The sequence below is a fragment of the Saccostrea echinata genome, unplaced genomic scaffold (assembly GCF_033153115.1).
Source record: "Saccostrea echinata isolate AGI-Se365-2 ecotype Australia unplaced genomic scaffold, CSIRO_AGI_Sech_v1 ptg000029l, whole genome shotgun sequence".
Lineage (NCBI taxonomy): Eukaryota > Metazoa > Mollusca > Bivalvia > Ostreida > Ostreidae > Saccostrea > Saccostrea echinata.
Window position 1 is genome coordinate 11,212,694 of NW_026889778.1, and position 18,995 is coordinate 11,231,688.

The 18,995-nt window shown below is 32.7% G+C and overlaps 1 protein-coding gene across 1 annotated transcript; it reads right to left on the reverse strand.

Moving 5' to 3' along the window:
• Positions 1–2,611: 2,611 nt before the first annotated feature.
• Positions 2,612–15,944, reverse strand: LOC133195600 (F-box only protein 7-like). The gene is made up of 11 exons (XM_061331485.1): positions 15,795–15,944; positions 14,483–14,607; positions 11,554–11,954; positions 11,027–11,231; positions 10,776–10,856; positions 9,755–9,844; positions 8,999–9,051; positions 4,713–4,836; positions 4,424–4,461; positions 3,674–3,848; positions 2,612–3,181 (listed from the first exon to the last, which is right to left on the reverse strand). Exons 1-11 carry the CDS (start codon positions 15,920–15,922, stop codon positions 2,982–2,984), a joined length of 1,620 nt encoding a protein of 539 aa, XP_061187469.1. The 5' UTR covers positions 15,923–15,944; the 3' UTR covers positions 2,612–2,981.
• Positions 15,945–18,995: the final 3,051 nt, after the last annotated feature.

Consider the following 18,995-nt stretch of genomic DNA (forward strand, 5'->3'; position numbering starts at 1 on the left):
TAACTTAAATAAAAGCTTTGATTGACTATAGTAAAAACTTTGAAACTATTGTTAAACTATAGTGAACTATAGTACATTTTTTATTAGGGGATGATCTAAAAATGTAGTATTCTTTGTAAACAGCACTTTGTAATTGTAGTTCCTCTTGAGAATATTTTGTACATTATGATACACAGTAATGTCTCTGGAATATTTATTGTTGCCCATCCTCATAATGTCAAGGTTTTGTGATTTCGGAACTTCACACAAACTCAAGGGTTTGTGTGGAGTTCCGAAATCACAAAACCTTGACATTGTGAGGATGATTGTTGCCTTACCCTGGAAAAATACTAATTATACCAGGGGTCGGATTGGAATTGTTTACTTTGAACATGGTAATTAAATATTCATGCTGTAATATACGTTAAATTTTAAATTATTCTTGGGATAAAAATGTATATTATCCCTTCATGGTTATGCTTATGAAAATCATAAACAGTTTTGTACAATCAATTGATGACTTTAAATGTACAGTTTACTGAATTCTACGTATACAGCTATATGATTTTTGGATAAATCGTGTAGTATATTTTAAAGAAAAGGGTTATTTGGATGAAAGAAAACTTGATCAAAACATTCAGTTGTAATTGTAATAAAGTTTTGTCAACATTTTGAGTATTTGTATGTCTTGATTTCTGACATTAACCTAAAGAAAGCGTTTTAAACGGACGAGGAAGATTTTAGCGGATTTGCAAAAGGAGTGAATGGAAATATAAGGGAAAATTAAAAGACATTTTAACGGTAGAAGAATCAGTTATCTGATTAAAAGTCAACGGACAGTTTTACAGGATAATTCAATTCTTTTTAAACAATGTTATGTCAGCAAAAATTGCATAACCAATTCATAGCTACGTTAGAACCTCTAAGTTTCAATATGGAAGTTGTAGAGGTAGAGACTAGTCAAAAAATTAAATAATATGGCCCTGCTATTATTGCAAACAAGATATTCAAAAAGTTTTGTCCCCCACTTTTGCGAAAGCGATGGGACATTAAATCTCATTCTTCTATCAGTCTGTCCGTCTGTCTGTCATAAAAACTTTAACCTTGGCCATTACTTTTGAATAAGAAAAGAAAGGACTTTCATATTCCACATGTACATAACCTGTGACAAGATCTTTTCAAATATATTATTTCTAACCTTGTGACTTTGACCCTGAAGTTTGACCTACGAGGGGTGATCAAGAAGTTAACGAACTAATTGAATTACTTCCATAAAAGAAATATAAATTACAGGTGTCAGTGCTTATAATTTTTTAAAGCAGTCCCCTCCGGTTTAAATGCACGCCTGCCAACGTTCTGGCCATGCGCGAATCACTTGGTCCAGGAGGTCACGTGAGATGTTCGGTTGCGTACTGTTCTCAGAAGCTAGAAGATTTTTTTCCGAGTCTAATATTTCTTATCATGCAGGTTATTTTTTTATTACAAGAATAGTCGATTTGTCATGAATCGCCAAATCTCGGCATCCTTTCCCAGAATGAGCATGGTGACTATCACAACTCGAATTATTTGTCTTGAGTGCGTCGTTTATCCCATGTGGATCAAGTATGGGCACCTTCTCTTTATCATATCTGATATGTTTAAAGTCCAAAGTAAATGATATTTTAGGGATTTAATGATTATCTTATTGTTAAGATATTCAACTATTTTTCTAACTGTAACTTGGTGATCTTTCATATCAAATTGCTCAACTACGGACACATTTCTTTCTCAGCTTACTTTCACTGGGCACCAGAATGAGCATCATTTTTAACCATCTCCCTTCCTTCACTAAATCAATCAATCAAATTAATGATTAAACTTCTGACAATTCCTTTGTATTCATAAACCTTGTACAAATAATTATATGCTACTGCAAAGGAATTTCCAAGATACACGTTAAACTTAACAGCCGTTCCTTGCTCGAGTACGACTGAGTCAACCATTTTTTGTCACAAGTCATCCATATATTGACGTCATTTTCACATTGTGACTTGCAAATCGAATGAAATGTCAAACTCACAACTTATCAATAGCACAATGCTTCTAGCTCTCATCAATATCGCTTAATTAAAAGAAAATATCACTCCACCTTTCGATACAGGTCTCAAGAGATTTCAAAATGCACGAAATCAAAACAAACCTCGACAGTTTGATAAAATGTTTTCACCAGACACTTTATATTACGAAGAAACAATAAAAGCGATACTGGTAAGTACTAAAAGCATTGCACTGTTGATAACACGTGAGTTAGACATTAATATCGAAAATCGACCCGAGAATGCCGCATCCGTTTGGAGGTGGCGAATTTCCACTTTTCATAATGGCGCCGGTTCTGACGTTTTCCTGGCAGGTAAAATATCAAAATGATGAAAAACGCCTGGAAAACGTCAGATATATCGGATTAACAGAAGGGATGTACTTCTCCAACACTACCCCCTAAGTTCATTCTCCCCCTGGGTACAGCTTAGGTACGTCCGAAACTGTCCCGAGGGGACAGAGTGGAATTAATTCATTTAATTTTGTGTCTCCCCATTTGGTAATCCTATAGCAGAAATGTTTTATTGACTGCATTAATAAACTTTTCAACACTTGCTAATTTTCATGAATTTAATTGTAAATCCTTTCAACATTTACAAAGAACAGCATTTAATATTCTCGCAACAACTTCATTAATGCTGTTGTTAATAACAAGGGATCATCCAACAGCAGAATAGTTTGAACATTGCAGTCTTAAATGCAAAATTTAATTCATCATCACTGTAAATATCATTTTCCATAAAAAGGATGGTAAACAACATAAAAAAAGGCATCAGACGAGGTCTCTATCATAAAGGGAATCAGAGTGTATTATAAAGTTATTATTTACCGAAAAATTTGATGAAAAACTATTCCCATATTTTAAAATCAATCAAATGAGATACATGTATTTGCACTTATTCAGTTCTTCAAGCTTTAAATTAAGCTCAGAAGAATTTTGGACCTCCTCCAAACCCGCCCATTCCACTCCTTGATCCACGTGAAAATCTGGATCCACCACTGCCTCTATCATAAAACCCTCCACCAGGCCCAGGAGGAAAATTCTGACCTGGACCAAACGGGTCAAACCGTGGCCTCATTTCAGGCACGTGTCCACCACGACGTCCAAAAATAGGATTTGGAATACCTTTATTTTTAATAAATGAATTGCAATCACATAATAAAAGAATACAGTTTAATACTTGTACATTTCTTTATTTGATATATTCATGTGAAATGATGAAATGTAAGAGATATTTTCAAACTTTTTTATGCATAAATAAAAAGCTAATAATACAAAGTTTACATGTACACATTTTAAGAATTTTCGTTACACAGGATCATAAACAAATCTGGGAAATATTTTTATGACACCATGCCTACCAAATCAGGTAATCTAATTAATAGGTCATTTCATTAGATTTCTCTGCAGGGAATCATTGCAGCTCCTTTAATTAATATGAGCAAAAATAAGCAGAATCTACATTTTCTCACTAACTGATCAATTCAACATATAACTGTTCTTCCCTCTAAAGATATTAAAATTTTACAGAATCTATGATACTGACAAAAAAGGCACATACTGCTTATTCGCATAAGTTACATATATCTAATATACCATTAAAATCATATTACATACCATGGAATTGTGGGTAGAGGTCATAGTCCCCTCCAATCATTCCAGGACTAAATGGGGCCAGTGGGGGTATCCTCTGTGAGTAGGGGTCAGCCGGTATAAAAGGGGGGACGATTGTTGTCATCTGACTCCACCATTTTCTCTGCTGTTTTCTGTTTCGATACTCTGCCTTGTACAACTGAAAATGAGGAAAGGCCCTAACAGTGACACATATCAACTTTATGGTTGCATAATTATGTACATCTGCCTTTTGTCTAATTTTTGTCAAATCTTAGAGCTGGAACAGATTGCAAAAAATATTTCAATCCATTATCATTATGTGATTGACAGGATTCAAAAAAATAATCTTCAAATGTTTTCATAATTCACTTGAGGGAATAAATAGCAAAATCATTTCAAGCTACAGGAATGTCTTCTTATACAATTTAATATCCAATCTGATATCTGAAAATAATCATATAAAACACTTTCATAAACCACTGTTGTATGTTTCTATCCTAAATTATTTACAAATCAATTCTATAATGTTTTTACTTCCAGCAATCACATTCTCTATTTGCAATCCAATGCAAAGCCTACATGTACTATGTAATAATTCATTTTTATATTTAAAAAAAGCTTACAAGACAACTGAGTAAAGTATATGCAATATTTCCTGAATATTTAACAATTTACTATTTAAAAAGGTTTTAATAGACATTCAATTTCTTTTATTTTACTTTGATCAAATTCAACTGACATCAAATGTGTTACCTCTTTCCAGTTTTGGTTTAAGTCATTATGTGCTCGATCTGTCAAAAAAAAATATGTAATTTTACTGCATCTGTTCTCAAGACTGACTGTAAGGTCTTAAGAGTTCCTTTCAATAATTCATTAATATTAGAACTGGGAATTACAAACAATATTTAAGAATACACTTTAGAGAACTAACTATGTCATTTAATCAATGTCTTTGAAAAATTACCAAGCTTCAGTTTGATTTGCTTAATTTGCTTATAATCTACATTTTAAGCTTTTTTGATCTATAAATAACCACACTTACTTCCAAAATGGGACAAAAACAGCCTCCTCCAGATATATTTATCATTACTAAGGCTACGAAATTCCTTACAAACTTCAGACATTCTCAACAAACTGACAACGTCCAAACAGCCCAGGATTTTCAGCTATACAACAAGGATACATCGTACATATCAAAATTAAACAATGCTGTTAAAATTTAATTTCCAACAAGTTTATAATACTTTTGTTTTGGATATTTAATTCAACACTTTACTGTCCATTTTATTTTACACAACTGTAGAGATTTCCTTCCAAAAACGTGCAAACTTTGCACAACATTTGTAAATAAAAAATGTTCTCAGACTGTTAATATAATGCACTTTATCTATGGAACGCCATAGCTGCCTGAAGGTCATTTTCATTTTATATGAAGTGGTATAACCTTTATGTGAAGTGGTTAAGTCATTATATATAGTGGTAAAATCATTATATTCAATGAAAACTTTATTATATGCAGTGGTTTTATCTTTATATACAGTGATAAAATCATTATATACAGTGATAAAATCATTATATTCATTGATGACTTTATTATATGCAGTGGTTTTATCATTATATTCAGTGGCAATGTCATTATATGTAGTGGTTAAATAATGTAATGAAGTGATAGTACCGTTACATTATGCTGTAAAATCATTATATGCAGTGGTTTTTCCATTATATACATTACTGATATCTTTCTGTGATGTGATAAATTCAATATATACAGTACAAATATAATTTGTGTGATAAAGCAATCATTACATTTTATGAAACCCGCTGCATGTGGAGTGCCAAGTTAATTTCATTCAGTGCGACACCTTTACATGAAGTGAAAAATCTATTATGTGCAGTACTAAGATCATTATATTATATAGTAAAATTATTATATATATTCCTAAAATCCTACTTTGCAGTGGTAACATCTTTATATGAGGCGGTTAATTAATTATATGATGTTAATTTGTTATATGATGTGCTCAAATCTTTATATGCATTAGACGTTTCATGTTATGCAGTGGTAACTTCTTTGTCATCATCTAAACTGGTCCTTTTATGCGCGGAGTTCCAGTTTAAAGAGTGTTTGAAAATAGGAAACCCGGGCCGTGGCAAATTAAAAGCCGGGACTATTCGAGATTTTTCTGATTTCTGATTCTATTATACAGCTTCCTGATTTTATCAACTGTGCTGAAATTTTAAGACTCATTTTTATAGGTTAATGTGTATTCGCTGTAAAAATTGCATTTAATTTTAAAATACTTAGTAATTTAGATTTTCTTGGCGATTGTTGATTTCCAAGTTCAGTGGTGGATCCAGGAATCTTGAAAAGGGGGGCCCGACAAGTTTTTGGTCGGGGTAGGTAGCCCACAGCCAAACCAAAAAACAATTGATTTATGAAATCTTATGTATATTTTGGACACAAGGGGGGGGGGGGGGGGGGGGGGGGCGGCGGGCCCCATAGGCCCTCTCTGAATCCGCCAGTGAGGTTGGTAAATCGGGTAGGCAATCAAGTAGACATTTTACGTGTTTTGTTTGTTTGTTTGTTGTTCTTTGTTTTTTTTTTTTTGTTTTTTTTTTTGTTTTTTTTTTTTTTTTTTTTTTGCCATATTTGACAGAAAGCTTATAAACTTTTAAATTATTCTGATATTAAAAATTATTCATTCTTTGAAAGGCATTTTTTGAGTGAAATGACACGTTTAAGAAAAACCGGTTCACATAGGCGTCGGAACCGGGGGGGGGGGCTATTCCCCCCCCCTTTTTTTTTTACAAAGGTAGACATAATATAGGCATTGAAAATTCGGGCGTAGGTCTAGCCTCCCCCCCTCCCCACTTTTTACAGGCACGATTCATTGTAGTGAAAGAAGGGTAATTGGTAGTGTTTAAAAGAATTTGGTACTGAAAGATGTTCGATCACCCCCCCCCCCCCCCCCCATCCACCCACCCACCCACATCCCCGAAATAGGATTTTCGGGTTTGGAGAAAGAACAATCCCCCCCCCTTTTTTTTTTTTGCTTGTCAAGTTTTTTTTTCAGGTTTGATTTTTTTTTCTATTTCAATTAGCCACCCCACTATCAATTTCCTTCCGACGCCAATGGTTCATTAAAATCGGATTTGATCTCCAGGAAGTCAAACATAAAAAATCCGAAATACTTATTCATTATCTACATGCCATTTGATAAAATATAAATTAATTAAAGAATTATCACATATACATGTAATTATAGGACTATTAATGCAAAGCCTTGTGTCAAACTTTAATCACGCGTAAGTTGCTTGGATTAAGGATATCCGATCCTCAGCCTTGAAGGATAACTCTTAATTTTATCATTTTATTCAAAAAGGCTAAAATGATTTTAATTTGGTTGTTTGTTTGCTGTTTAACGTCCCTCTCGAGAATTTTTCACTCATATGGAGACGCCACAATTTGCCAGTGGAGAGCTGCAAAGTTTGTCCTATACTCGACACTAACGGCCATTGAGCAGTGAGAGATTTTTTTCGTGCCAACACCTGCTGTGGAACGGGACCTCGGTTTATGGCTTTATGCGGTCTCTTACGAAGGACCGGTCTCAACGTCCCACTGTCGGATTCGAACCCGTGACGTAAGGATTGACTCCTTATTCCGCGTCTCTTAGAGCAGACACTCTAATCACCGTGCCACGTTGGCGACGGCAAAGATGAAACTTGAAAATGAAATGTTTTCATGCAGCAATTTTTATTTTAAGCATTTCAATGTGATTTAACTCATTTAAGGTTTTCTGAAGTCTTAGAAACAGTCTTATAAATAGTTGATATTAGTAATTTAACACCCTCCACCCCCCCCACCCCCACCCCCACCCCACCCCCACCCCCGAAAAAAGTATTAAACAAATTACATATTTAACGTAATCCAGTTTCTTTCCATCTACTAACAGATAGATACATGTACCAGTGCACATTTGCATATTATGAAATTAGAAATGATTTATGGTGTTTTGCACCAGGTTCTTCCCGGATGATCGGATCTGGTTTAATAATCCTTTTTTTAATGAAAATGTGTATTTTGCATAAAAAGAGCATTTTCAAATAAAGAAATAACTATCAAAAAGAAAAAGCTTTTTAAGTTAAAATACAGTGTTTAACATCGGAATAATTTTTAAGTTTATTAGATTTTTATCAAATATGTCAAAAAAAAAAAAAAAAAAAAAAAACACACACACACACACACACACATAAAATATCGCCACCCCAGTCTACCCATTTTATCAACATGGAAATCAACAATCGTCAAAAAAAAAAAATCTAAAATACTAAGTATTTATAGCACAATGGATAAAATATTAAATCAGAAAATTGAAACTGCCTACCAATTTTACTTGAAACCAAAAATCGTAAAGCGAATCTAAAATACCAAGTATTTAAATACAATTTTTACAGCGAAAACACATTAGCCTAAAAAAAAGAGTCTGAAAATTTTAAATAAGAAATTTGAAAAATCTCGAATAGTCCCGGCTTTTAATTTGCCACGGCCCGGGTTTCCTATTTTCAAACACTCTTTAAACTGGAACTCCGCGCATTTTTTTAAACAAAAGGACCAGTTTAGATGATGATAAAGAAGTTACCACTGCATAACATGAAACGTCTAATGCATATAAAGATTTGAGCACATCATATAACAAATTAACAACATCATATAATTAATTAACCACCTCATATAAAGATGTTACCACTGCAAAGTAGGATTTTAGGAATATATATAATAATTTTACTATATAATATAATGATCTTAGTACTGCACATAATAGATTTTTCACTTCATGTAAAGGTGTCGCACTGAATGAAATTAACTTGGCACTCCACATGCAGCGGGTTTCATAAAATGTAATGAATGCTATATCACACAAATTATGTTTGTACTGTATATATTGAATTTATCACATCACAGAAAGATATCAGTAATGTATATAATGGAAAAACCACTGCATATAATGATTTTACAGCATAATGTAACGGTACTATCACTTCATTACATTATTTAACCACTACATATAATGACATTGCCACTGAATATAATGATAAAACCACTGCATATAATAAAGTCATCAATGAATATAATGATTTTATCACTGTATATAATGATTTTATCACTGTATATAAAGATAAAACCACTGCATATAATAAAGTTTTCATTGAATATAATGATTTTACCACTATATATAATGACTTAACCACTTCACATAAAGGTTATACCACCTCATATAAAATGAAAATGACCTTCAGGCAGCTATGGCGTTCCATATTTATCCCTACCTTTAATTCATTACTCAGTGCTAAAAGTCCATGTAAAGGCACCAAGTTCATAGCTGAAAAATATGGGGGAAAAGAAACATAATTAAAACAAATCTGAGATCTGACTATGATTATTAATCACATCTACAAACTATGGTTGAAGGTAAACTTTGTGTGACTTAATTTTTTTTTTAATAAATGAAAAAATAACACTGCTTTAAAAGAAAATTGAAGACTTGATTTTGAGCCTGATTAATTAATATATATGTAGATAACTTTTATTTTAGCATCCTACACTTTTAGATATAAAGCCTTTAATATGTGGGTGTTTTCTGAGTTAAGAAAGGATATGTTAGAATTTAAAACAAGCTCTTTAAATGAAAACATCATTTTTTTTTTCACGATAAACAAACATAAATTTCAACACTAGATTTTAACATAGTAGTGGAAGTGTCTGTAATCACAGTATTGTGTATGTTACATTGTATTAAGAGGAAAGTATACATGATTTGAATATAACCAGAGACTTTACTATCAGTTTATTTATACAAACAAAATCAAGAAAACAGAATTCAGATTAATTATTGCTCTTTTCACACAGTATCAAGTATAGAATATACAAATGTACTTGCAGTGCATCTACACTCATATTTTGAAATGAATGAACATGCAGATTGATTCATAATCCCTCCTTCTGTGAAGAAAATTTTTTTTAAAAATCTAGCAAAAGGAAGTAATGCAATTAGGAAACCTCTTTATGTTACCATTGTTTCATACCTTCTCTATACTTCTGTAGTAGTGGTAAGGATATAGAATCCTTAAATGTTCTGGACAGCTTTGGTAGATTCTGGTAGCATGTGTTAGGCTCTGTGAAACATAATAGAGAACAAAATATAAAACTACAGTCAAACCTTGTTATCTCAAACTTCCCAGGACCAAGAAAATACTTTGAGATATCCAAGGATTCAAGATATCCAGGGTAAAATACTTAAGAAATAAGCACTTGGGACTTCAAAAATCACTTCGTCATATCCATGGTATTCGAGATATCCGTGTTCGAGATACCGAAGTTTAACTATATACATGTGTCTGTAAGATGCTGGACATATTTTAGACAGCTTACTTCCTCCACAGGTGCTTGAGGACAGGACCCTCTCCTCCCCCAAATATACCTCAAACCAAGGGATTTTTCATTTGTTTTGTTTCATAGATAATTCTTCTAGCACTCATTTACAAAGTGTAAAAAGGGGTGGGCTGGGGTTCCTGTCCACAAGCACCTGTGATGTCTTCATGCTGAATTTTGTTACTCAACTTTTTAAAAACAGTTTACGATGTATGATGAAACATGATTATAAAATTTAACACAAACTTTTCTGAATTTGAAAATAAAGGTTTTCATTTCCAAAATAATATTTATAATCATGTATATACTGTAAATCAACTATTATTCGCAAGTTAAAGTAGGTTGGGAACCTTACGAATTTTTCTCGCACACGAATAAAAGTTGGTTTACAGTATATAATTATAACTTTCATTTACATGGTAATGACTTTTGCAACTTGTTACTTCAACACTATATCTTAATTTTTACATGTATCAACGAGTTCCTATATAGTAACAAAACTTGCAATACAATTATATGTACATGCATGTGTCTCTGAAGACATCTCTACTTTTAAACTATCTTCCTATATGCTGTACAATTAAACAAGATTACTGAGAAAACATGATTTAACAATGATTTTTAAATATTATTTTACAATAAATAATTAACTAAATTTAGTTTAAAGACCTTTACCTGGAGTTACGTTTTGAACAAAATCCTTGGTTTTGAGTTGACACTGACATTTTTCTATATTTTCCTCTATCTTAACTTGACCTATAACAACAAAAAATGAAACAGATAGATAGAATTGCAAAAAAAGTCTTAAATGTGATATCATAAAAACGTTTCAAAATTGGTTTTTTTTTAAAGTTGTCCACATTGCATTGTGCATCTTGATTTATTACTCTTTGTTAGCAAAAAATGAGGCTACCCATGACTCTTACCATGAACAATAAGAGAGGTACCCATGGGTACAGCAGTTACTGTATAGACAGTGGAACCACTTGTGGGGTGTGTGTACTCTAGTTTGTAGAAGGCTGGTGCTCTCTCTCTCCAGGAATCAGTGGGACACACATCTGACTCCAATCGTGTCTGAGGGTTGCAACCAGTATCTGAAGTGATCTGTGTGCGAGGGTTACTATTTAGTGTCTGAAAAAATGTGAAAAAATGGTTTAATTAACATTAGAAAAAAAATTAAACACTGTTTATATGCTTAGTAAATAAATCATTAATTAAAGAATAACAAAATAAAATCAATTATGATTTAACCCTACGAAAAATAATAGCCGATGACATATGTACATGTTCTACAAAGCATTCTCTCTCCTCTCCCTCTCTCAAATGAATACAACAATGACAAGTTTGTGTTCACTTTATGTATATGTTTGTACTATAACAATGTGTATTTCAAACTTGAAAGAAAATCTATAAAACACCTCCAGACAGTAAATAAATAAAATGATTATCTTACAGATGAGATTGGTTGGTACCCAGCCTCTAACATTAACACATGAAGAACCAGACAAAGGGCTTCCTCACAACTCTGACAATGTAAGTCTGAATACAGCTCACTCAACAAAGGAGGCAAACTGCCTTGTATGCATTCACTACACAGTCTTGGCTCACTGAGACATTGGCTAACAACAACAGGGTCTAATGGAAAAACAGCCTCACTTTGGAAATTCTCGGCCTCCATTTGAGAGTCATCTGTTGAACAAGATGGCTGATTATAGGGATTTTGATTTTGTACTGCACTCTGTCTAGACGTAGAGGGATGATCATTTCTGTGGGAACTTGAAGTACTCTGAACCTGTGTGTCTGTCAGTCCCAAGGGTCTATTGGTTGATCTCTGGTTTGAGGGCTGCTTTTGTTCTGTAATGAACATATCTACAGATCTTGATCTTAGAACTGGACCAGAAATATGTAGAAAAACAACAACATTTGGCCCTCAAAGACCTAATATTTAAATTTATGCTTATTAATGTAAAAGGAGAGAACAGGCCACCGGCGATCGAACCCCTCTAACGCCACATTCCTCCCTCCTTAAAGGTCTTCGTCTCCCAAAGACTCCAACCCAGGATCTTCCCCTTTCACTTTCACCTGTCACTTCCATGGCATGGCATGGCACCAAATATAACAGGAGAGGAGAAAAATGTGACGGATCCAACCGGGATTTGAACCTGCTCTACCAACTGAGTTATCAGGCCACTAGCGATCAAACCTGCCTGATGCCACATTAGCATATATTCATTATTCATTATATAAGTGTGATAGAGTGATATTTTATTTTATTAAGTGAATATTATATTATATAGTTCAGTGACTTAATATTCACGTGTATATATTTTATTTTTAGCATCGCGCAGCATTTCGTTTTCACGGAGTTTTGCGCCCACCGTTAATAAAATTAATAAAATACTACAACTTCATTTGGTTTTAATCTTTACTTATGTTCTAGAAGTTCTTACTTATCCTGAGGGCATATAATGTTATTGGTCAGTTTTAGTAACCAAGCTTGTGATTGGTTAGGGACGTTTTTCCCGCCGATCTCTTTGTGTATCGGTCAGACATCTATAGACCATTGAGAAAGTGAGATGAGTATTTTTGGTCATCATTATATACAATATTAATTTTGAGACGAGACCTCAGGACAGAGACTGTAAGTTGACTTCTATTTCTTTTATCTATACTAATTCTTATTCTATACTTTCCAATAATTCATCGTCTTTGATTTTTAATGTAATTTTGTGAAGATATACTGAGTTCAACTTTATCATTATTAAATGAAGCTTAAAGTATAAATTCTTTGAGTATGTAAATAAAATATCAATTATGCAGAAGTGTATATAGAATATAATTATTGTTTAATAGGAGTCTATATATCAAGACCCGTTATTTTTATCGGGTGGCCATTGTTTGAGCCTTGATCCACAATCAGGTATACCTACAATTATTTTCTATTTATTGTGTATATATTATTGCAAATAGATTTGTGAACTATTCATTTTATTTGTAATAGTTCTATTTGGAATAGTTCGATTTATATTCTCGTTTTCAAGACGTCGATGTAAGGGAAATAACTCTTACTTTTCCATGTATTTATTTCAATGCTCAGTATAATGTGTAATACTTTTATGATCGATTATTATAAAGTAATTTATGCCTAAATTCATGAATATCATTATAAATGTAATAAATAAAATGGCGCCCATTCTGTAACAGGGTTTTCTTATGGTGTTAAAGAAGAACTCCTGCGTCTAAGGTTCAATCATTTTATTTTGTCATGTTGAATAAATAAATACATCAATAAAGCCCTGAAAATATCAATAACAAATTATAAGTATTTAGAAAACAAACAACCATATTACATTTATAATGATATTCATGAATTTAGGCATGAATTACTTTATAATAATCGATCATAAAAGTATTACACATTATACTGAGCATTGAAATAAATACATGGAAAAGTAAGAGTTATTTCCCTTACATCGACGTCTTGAAAACGAGAATATAAATCGAACTATTCCAAATAGAACTATTACAAATAAAATGAATAGTTCACAAATCTATTTGCAATAATATATACACAATAAATAGAAAATAATTGTAGGTATACCTGATTGTGGATCAAGGCTCAAACAATGGCCACCCGATAAAAATAACGGGTCTTGATATATAGACTCCTATTAAACAATAATTATATTCTATATACACTTCTGCATAATTGATATTTTATTTACATACTCAAAGAATTTATACTTTAAGCTTCATTTAATAATGATAAAGTTGAACTCAGTATATCTTCACAAAATTACATTAAAAATCAAAGACGATGAATTATTGGAAAGTATAGAATAAGAATTAGTATAGATAAAAGAAATAGAAGTCAACTTACAGTCTCTGTCCTGAGGTCTCGTCTCAAAATTAATATTGTATATAATGATGACCAAAAATACTCATCTCACTTTCTCAATGGTCTATAGATGTCTGACCGATACACAAAGAGATCGGCGGGAAAAACGTCCCTAACCAATCGCAAGCTTGGTTACTAAAACTGACCAATAACATTATATGCCCTCAGGATAAGTAAGAACTTCTAGAACATAAGTAAAGATTAAAACCAAATGAAGTTGTAGTATTTTATTAATTTTATTAACGGTGGGCGCAAAACTCCGTGAAAACGAAATGCTGCGCGATGCTAAAAATAAAATATATACACGTGAATATTAAGTCACTGAACTATATAATATAATATTCACTTAATAAAATAAAATATCACTCTATCACATAAGCCTATTAGCATTCAGCCAGTTACATAATTAGAATACTTATATAAGCATGTATTTCAGTAAACATAATGGTAAATTCCTATTTTTAAAGACAAAACTCAATTTGACCTTTTACTTCCTCTGGATCATCACTGACGACATGGAGGAGATCCCCTGATACTAGTCCTAAATCTGTCAAAGTCTGGTTCCCCTCCCCAAGTCTATCCTTCTTATTCAAACTCAAGTAAAACGACCTGCAAATAGAAAATTTATACACTAACATATTTCTTAACAAAAAGAATGTTGAGTCATATATAACAGGTGTATAACATTGTATTTTTTAAGATATTATGGATCCATTTCTTACGTACTCCATATATATTTTGTAAATTGAAAAAAAACAAAACATTTTATGCACACTTTTAATTAGAAGGAAATGGAGAGAAAACCAACAGATATAAAAGAAATGGTGTTATGGTATAAAAGGTACTGCATTTTTGCTCTGTTTTATGTACATGTGTACATGATATTTCATAGACAAATAATTTCAATGATTATGAGATTGTAGCAAATTGTTGAGATTTTACATGATGTAAACATAAATGTGAACTGAAACTGAAGCCTTAAAGGGGCTGGGACACAGATTTGAAGCTCATATTTTCTAAAGTTTTCTAACTAATATCATGACCTATATTTTGCTAGAGCATTTCACACCGAAATATATTAAAAGTGTGTTTAGAAACTTCTTTTATCTGGAAATTATTAAATCTACGAATTTCAAGACACATTTGATTGACACAAATCCTTGCACTTTCACAAAGAAAACTTTATCCATAATACTCAAGAAAAGTAGAAATTTCATTGTGTATTAAGGAAAAATATGAAAACTATAATCCAGGAAGTTCAGAGTATAAGAAATGCAAGAAAGCAAAACCAACTCACCAGTATTGTCAGTGCATGCTCAGCGATGTGTGCAGACTAAACAAATTAAACACACCCGATAAAACGTAAACGAGCTTGTGCCCTGTTTACAAGCACAGGTGATTCATGTGATGTTATAAAGAATGTTGTTGTCACTGAATTCTTATAATATTAATGCAAGTTCAAATCATTAACTGAAGTTATTTTTTTAATAAAAATACACAATTAAAATTGTAAACAATGCAACTGTGTCCAGACCCCTTTAAGACTTATCCACCTCCAAGGTGTGTGTTTTTGTTTTTTTTTTTTTTTGGGGGGGGGGGGGTAATGTGAGGTAACAAATTGTTTCGGCCTTCTTTTTCAGTTCGAACATACAGTAGATCCCTCTTTGAAAATGGAAAAACTGTCTTTTAAGTGACACCCTACTTCAGAATTTAAATTAAAAACAAATAAATTATTTGTATAACGTTACATCCATCAGTCCATGGCATGAGATGGTTACGAGGCCGTTGCTTTTTACCTCTTTAATATACCAGAAAATGCTTCTGAGACAGCGGCTTCTAGACGACACAGTGTCGTACTGGACTCGTCTCTTTCTTCCACTGATACATTTCTGCTCACATCTTTGTATTTCACTCGAAATTTCATGCTGACTTAGGAGTTAGGTACTTCAAATGTCTGTTTATCAATATTAGTATTTCCTCCTCAGTACGTTGAAGAGTTCCCTTGCGGGAGTTATTCCGCTTTCGTCAATATATTAGTTAGGCCGAGTGGCTGCTACATGTACAAGAAAAGGTTACAAAAAGGTGTCCTTAATATTTTTATTTAGCTTTTGTCAAATAATTTATACCTTAATGAACATTTGTGTGGGCCTTAAAAGAGTTAACACTAAACATTAAAAATAATTAAAATTGTACTTAAAACTCTATTTCGTGCCATTAGCTGTGTAAAGTGGTACAGTAGCATTTTATAATGATTTAGGCCAGTGATAATAAGTTTACAGCTGTCATAGAAATTCATCTTTTAATGTCTTTTTCCTAGAACTCACACCCTGATGATTATATTGGTGACACAATCTAGTATATCAAATCTGTTAAAAACCGCTACATTGTTAGGAAATGAAAAGACTTCCGGGTATCCAAGTGACCTTTTTGAACTTGGAGACATGTGCGTTACCAGGAACTTTTTTTTAAAATGTACCCGCCAACTGTCGCAAAATCTACAATTAGGCTAGTGATAAATTAATGACCAGTTTTAGGAGCACAAGGATCATCTTTGCTGTTATGAATTCCGTAATATGAATTCCATTATGTAAATACAACGTTATATTAATAGCAATTTCATGAAAAGGAATAAAAAGCTTTCTAAGAATTCGAACTGATGAACTAACTCGATTTTTGGGGAGAATGAAAATTTAAGTAACAAATTGAACCGAAAGAAATCATATAATATTTTAAAGACATCAAACAGCTGTGTAATAGAACATTACCTGTTATATTAAAGATTACAAATTAAATACATACATGTACCTGCTGTGTACTTTTCTAAATTTTCAATTTAATTCTATGTCTGTTCATTTAAAAACTTAATTACAAAAGGAAGTATATATACGCACAATTTCGGAAATCAAATTGATATTATTTATGGTAACGGAGCTAAACATTTCAGACGTGCACGTGCGCTTTTTCGCGCCCCCTCCCCCTCCAAAAAATAATAATTAAAAATATTAAAATACTTTATTTAAAATTAAAGGAGATTCATTTCATCTGATATAGAAGGTTTGTTGACTTGTATAGTTTTGATCTATAAATGTATTAGTGTCGTGCACTTTTTCTGAGTGTCAAGTCATCGAAAACGAAGATGACTAGAATTTAATATTACTTCTTTTGCACTCTGTTTCATGTTAATTGCATCACATTAGCCGTCATTAACATTTATATCATCTCGGAATATTCTCCTGTTATTCTCTTTATGAATGAAAATCGTCAATTAATGAGCTTTGATTGCGAGTTTAATTGACAATTTTTATTGTGAGAATTGTTTTTTCGTCCGACTTTAGAATTTACGGTGTGACTTGCCAGATTCATTAACGCTGATAAAAGGGTGTCATTCAAACAGAATGCATTTTCTGCTTTTGTTCAGCTGGGCACGTGCACTCGATTTTTGTTATTTTTGCATTTTATTTCCATCTGTCGAACGATGTCTCATAACTTCTTGTCATTCCACCAATTAGACCAAGTTTGCGAATTGAGTTAATGAAGGAACCTAGAATGTTTTTCCGTTCGAATTCATTTCCTTCTTATCATACAATTAATCTTAGATCTGCATTACCTTAGTAGAACATCGAACCTAACAATCCGAGCGACCTAAATACATACGTGTTACATGCACATAAAGAAAATGAGGAAATCTTTTATTTCTATAAATAAATGAAAGCTGACTCAGTATGATTTGTTAGGGAGAAGCATGTTATATATGATAATTATATTGACAAATTCTAAATTCATTCTTTATTTAGAATTTATTCCTTGGTAGAAGCGGTCCATTTTCGATACTGAGTGACCTATGATTCCTGCATGTACAATTTATAAATGACTCCCATTGTGGATATTCTCAGTCCGAGAGTTCGATCGTTCCAATATATTTTATCATATCTTGCTAATACAGATTAATTGTACTCAAGGCCGTAACTACCATTGAGGCAAGTGAGGCAAATGCCTCACTAAATTTCAGAGTTTTCTGAAAAGTGGGAAAGTTTAACTTTGAACTTTAATTTATTATATGTGTCTTTGTACTTTCAACAACTGTTCATCTTTTGTTTTAATTTCTGTAAATCGATCATCTCACCAGGTGTTTCATTATCGTTTAGAACACATGTAAACATAATTCAAAACGTGAAAACTTTCAAAGATTAAGTCTTTAATTTCCTAAAACCCAGGTTTCGTGACCCTCTCCCCCTAAGAACCCCCATCAGGACACTTCCCTCGACCCAGATCCCAGATCGGGTAGTCCCAGATCCCTTGCCTCACTAAAAATTTGAGTCTAGTTACGGCCTTGGTACTAATATATGTAAGACCTTTAATTTTGTACAAGTTCATCTCTGAAAGGTAAAGGTCACCATTGCAGGGAATCAAATAAATCTCTTTTCATCGGAGTAACATATTCCAACAAAGACCCTTGTTACATACCTGTAACTCCTTTCAAATCTTTCCTTTGTGATCTGTTTAATCAGATATTTTAATTTTACCTCATTAAAGAGTACGATTGCTACATGTAGTGCTATTGTTGCTGTAACTGTTGTTGCTATTTTTGTTTAACCGTTTTTACTTTTGCAATTGTTGTTTAAACTGTTGTATCTTTTGCTATTGTTGCTGTCACCGTTGTTACTTTTGCTATTGTTGCTGTTACTGTTGTTACGTTTGCTATTGTTGCTGTCACTGTTGTTACGTTTGCTATTGTTGCTGTTACTGTTGTAACGTTTGCTATTGTTGCTGTTACTCTGGTTACTTTTGCTATTGTTGCTGTTACTCTGTTTACTTTTGCTATTGTTGCTGTCACTGTTGTTACGTTTGGTTTGTTGCTGTCACTGTTGTTACTTTCCTATTGTTGTTGTTACTGTTGTTACTTTTGCTATTGTTGCTGTTACTGTTGTTACTTTTGCTATTGTTGCTGTTACTGTTGTTACTTTTGCTATTGTTGCTGTTACTGTTGTTACGTTTGC

Excerpts from the sequence above, each read along its gene's own strand:
- LOC133195600 (XM_061331485.1), bottom strand. The coding sequence starts at position 15,922 with ATGAAATTTCGAGTGAAATACAAAGATGTGAGCAGAAATGTATCAGTG. Across the intron at positions 11,232-11,553 it reads GGTACCAACCAATCTCATCT|ACACTAAATAGTAACCCTCG; the intron begins GTAAGATAATCA and ends ACATTTTTTCAG. Across the intron at positions 9,052-9,754 it reads ACTACAGAAGTATAGAGAAG|CTATGAACTTGGTGCCTTTA; the intron begins GTATGAAACAAT and ends CATATTTTTCAG.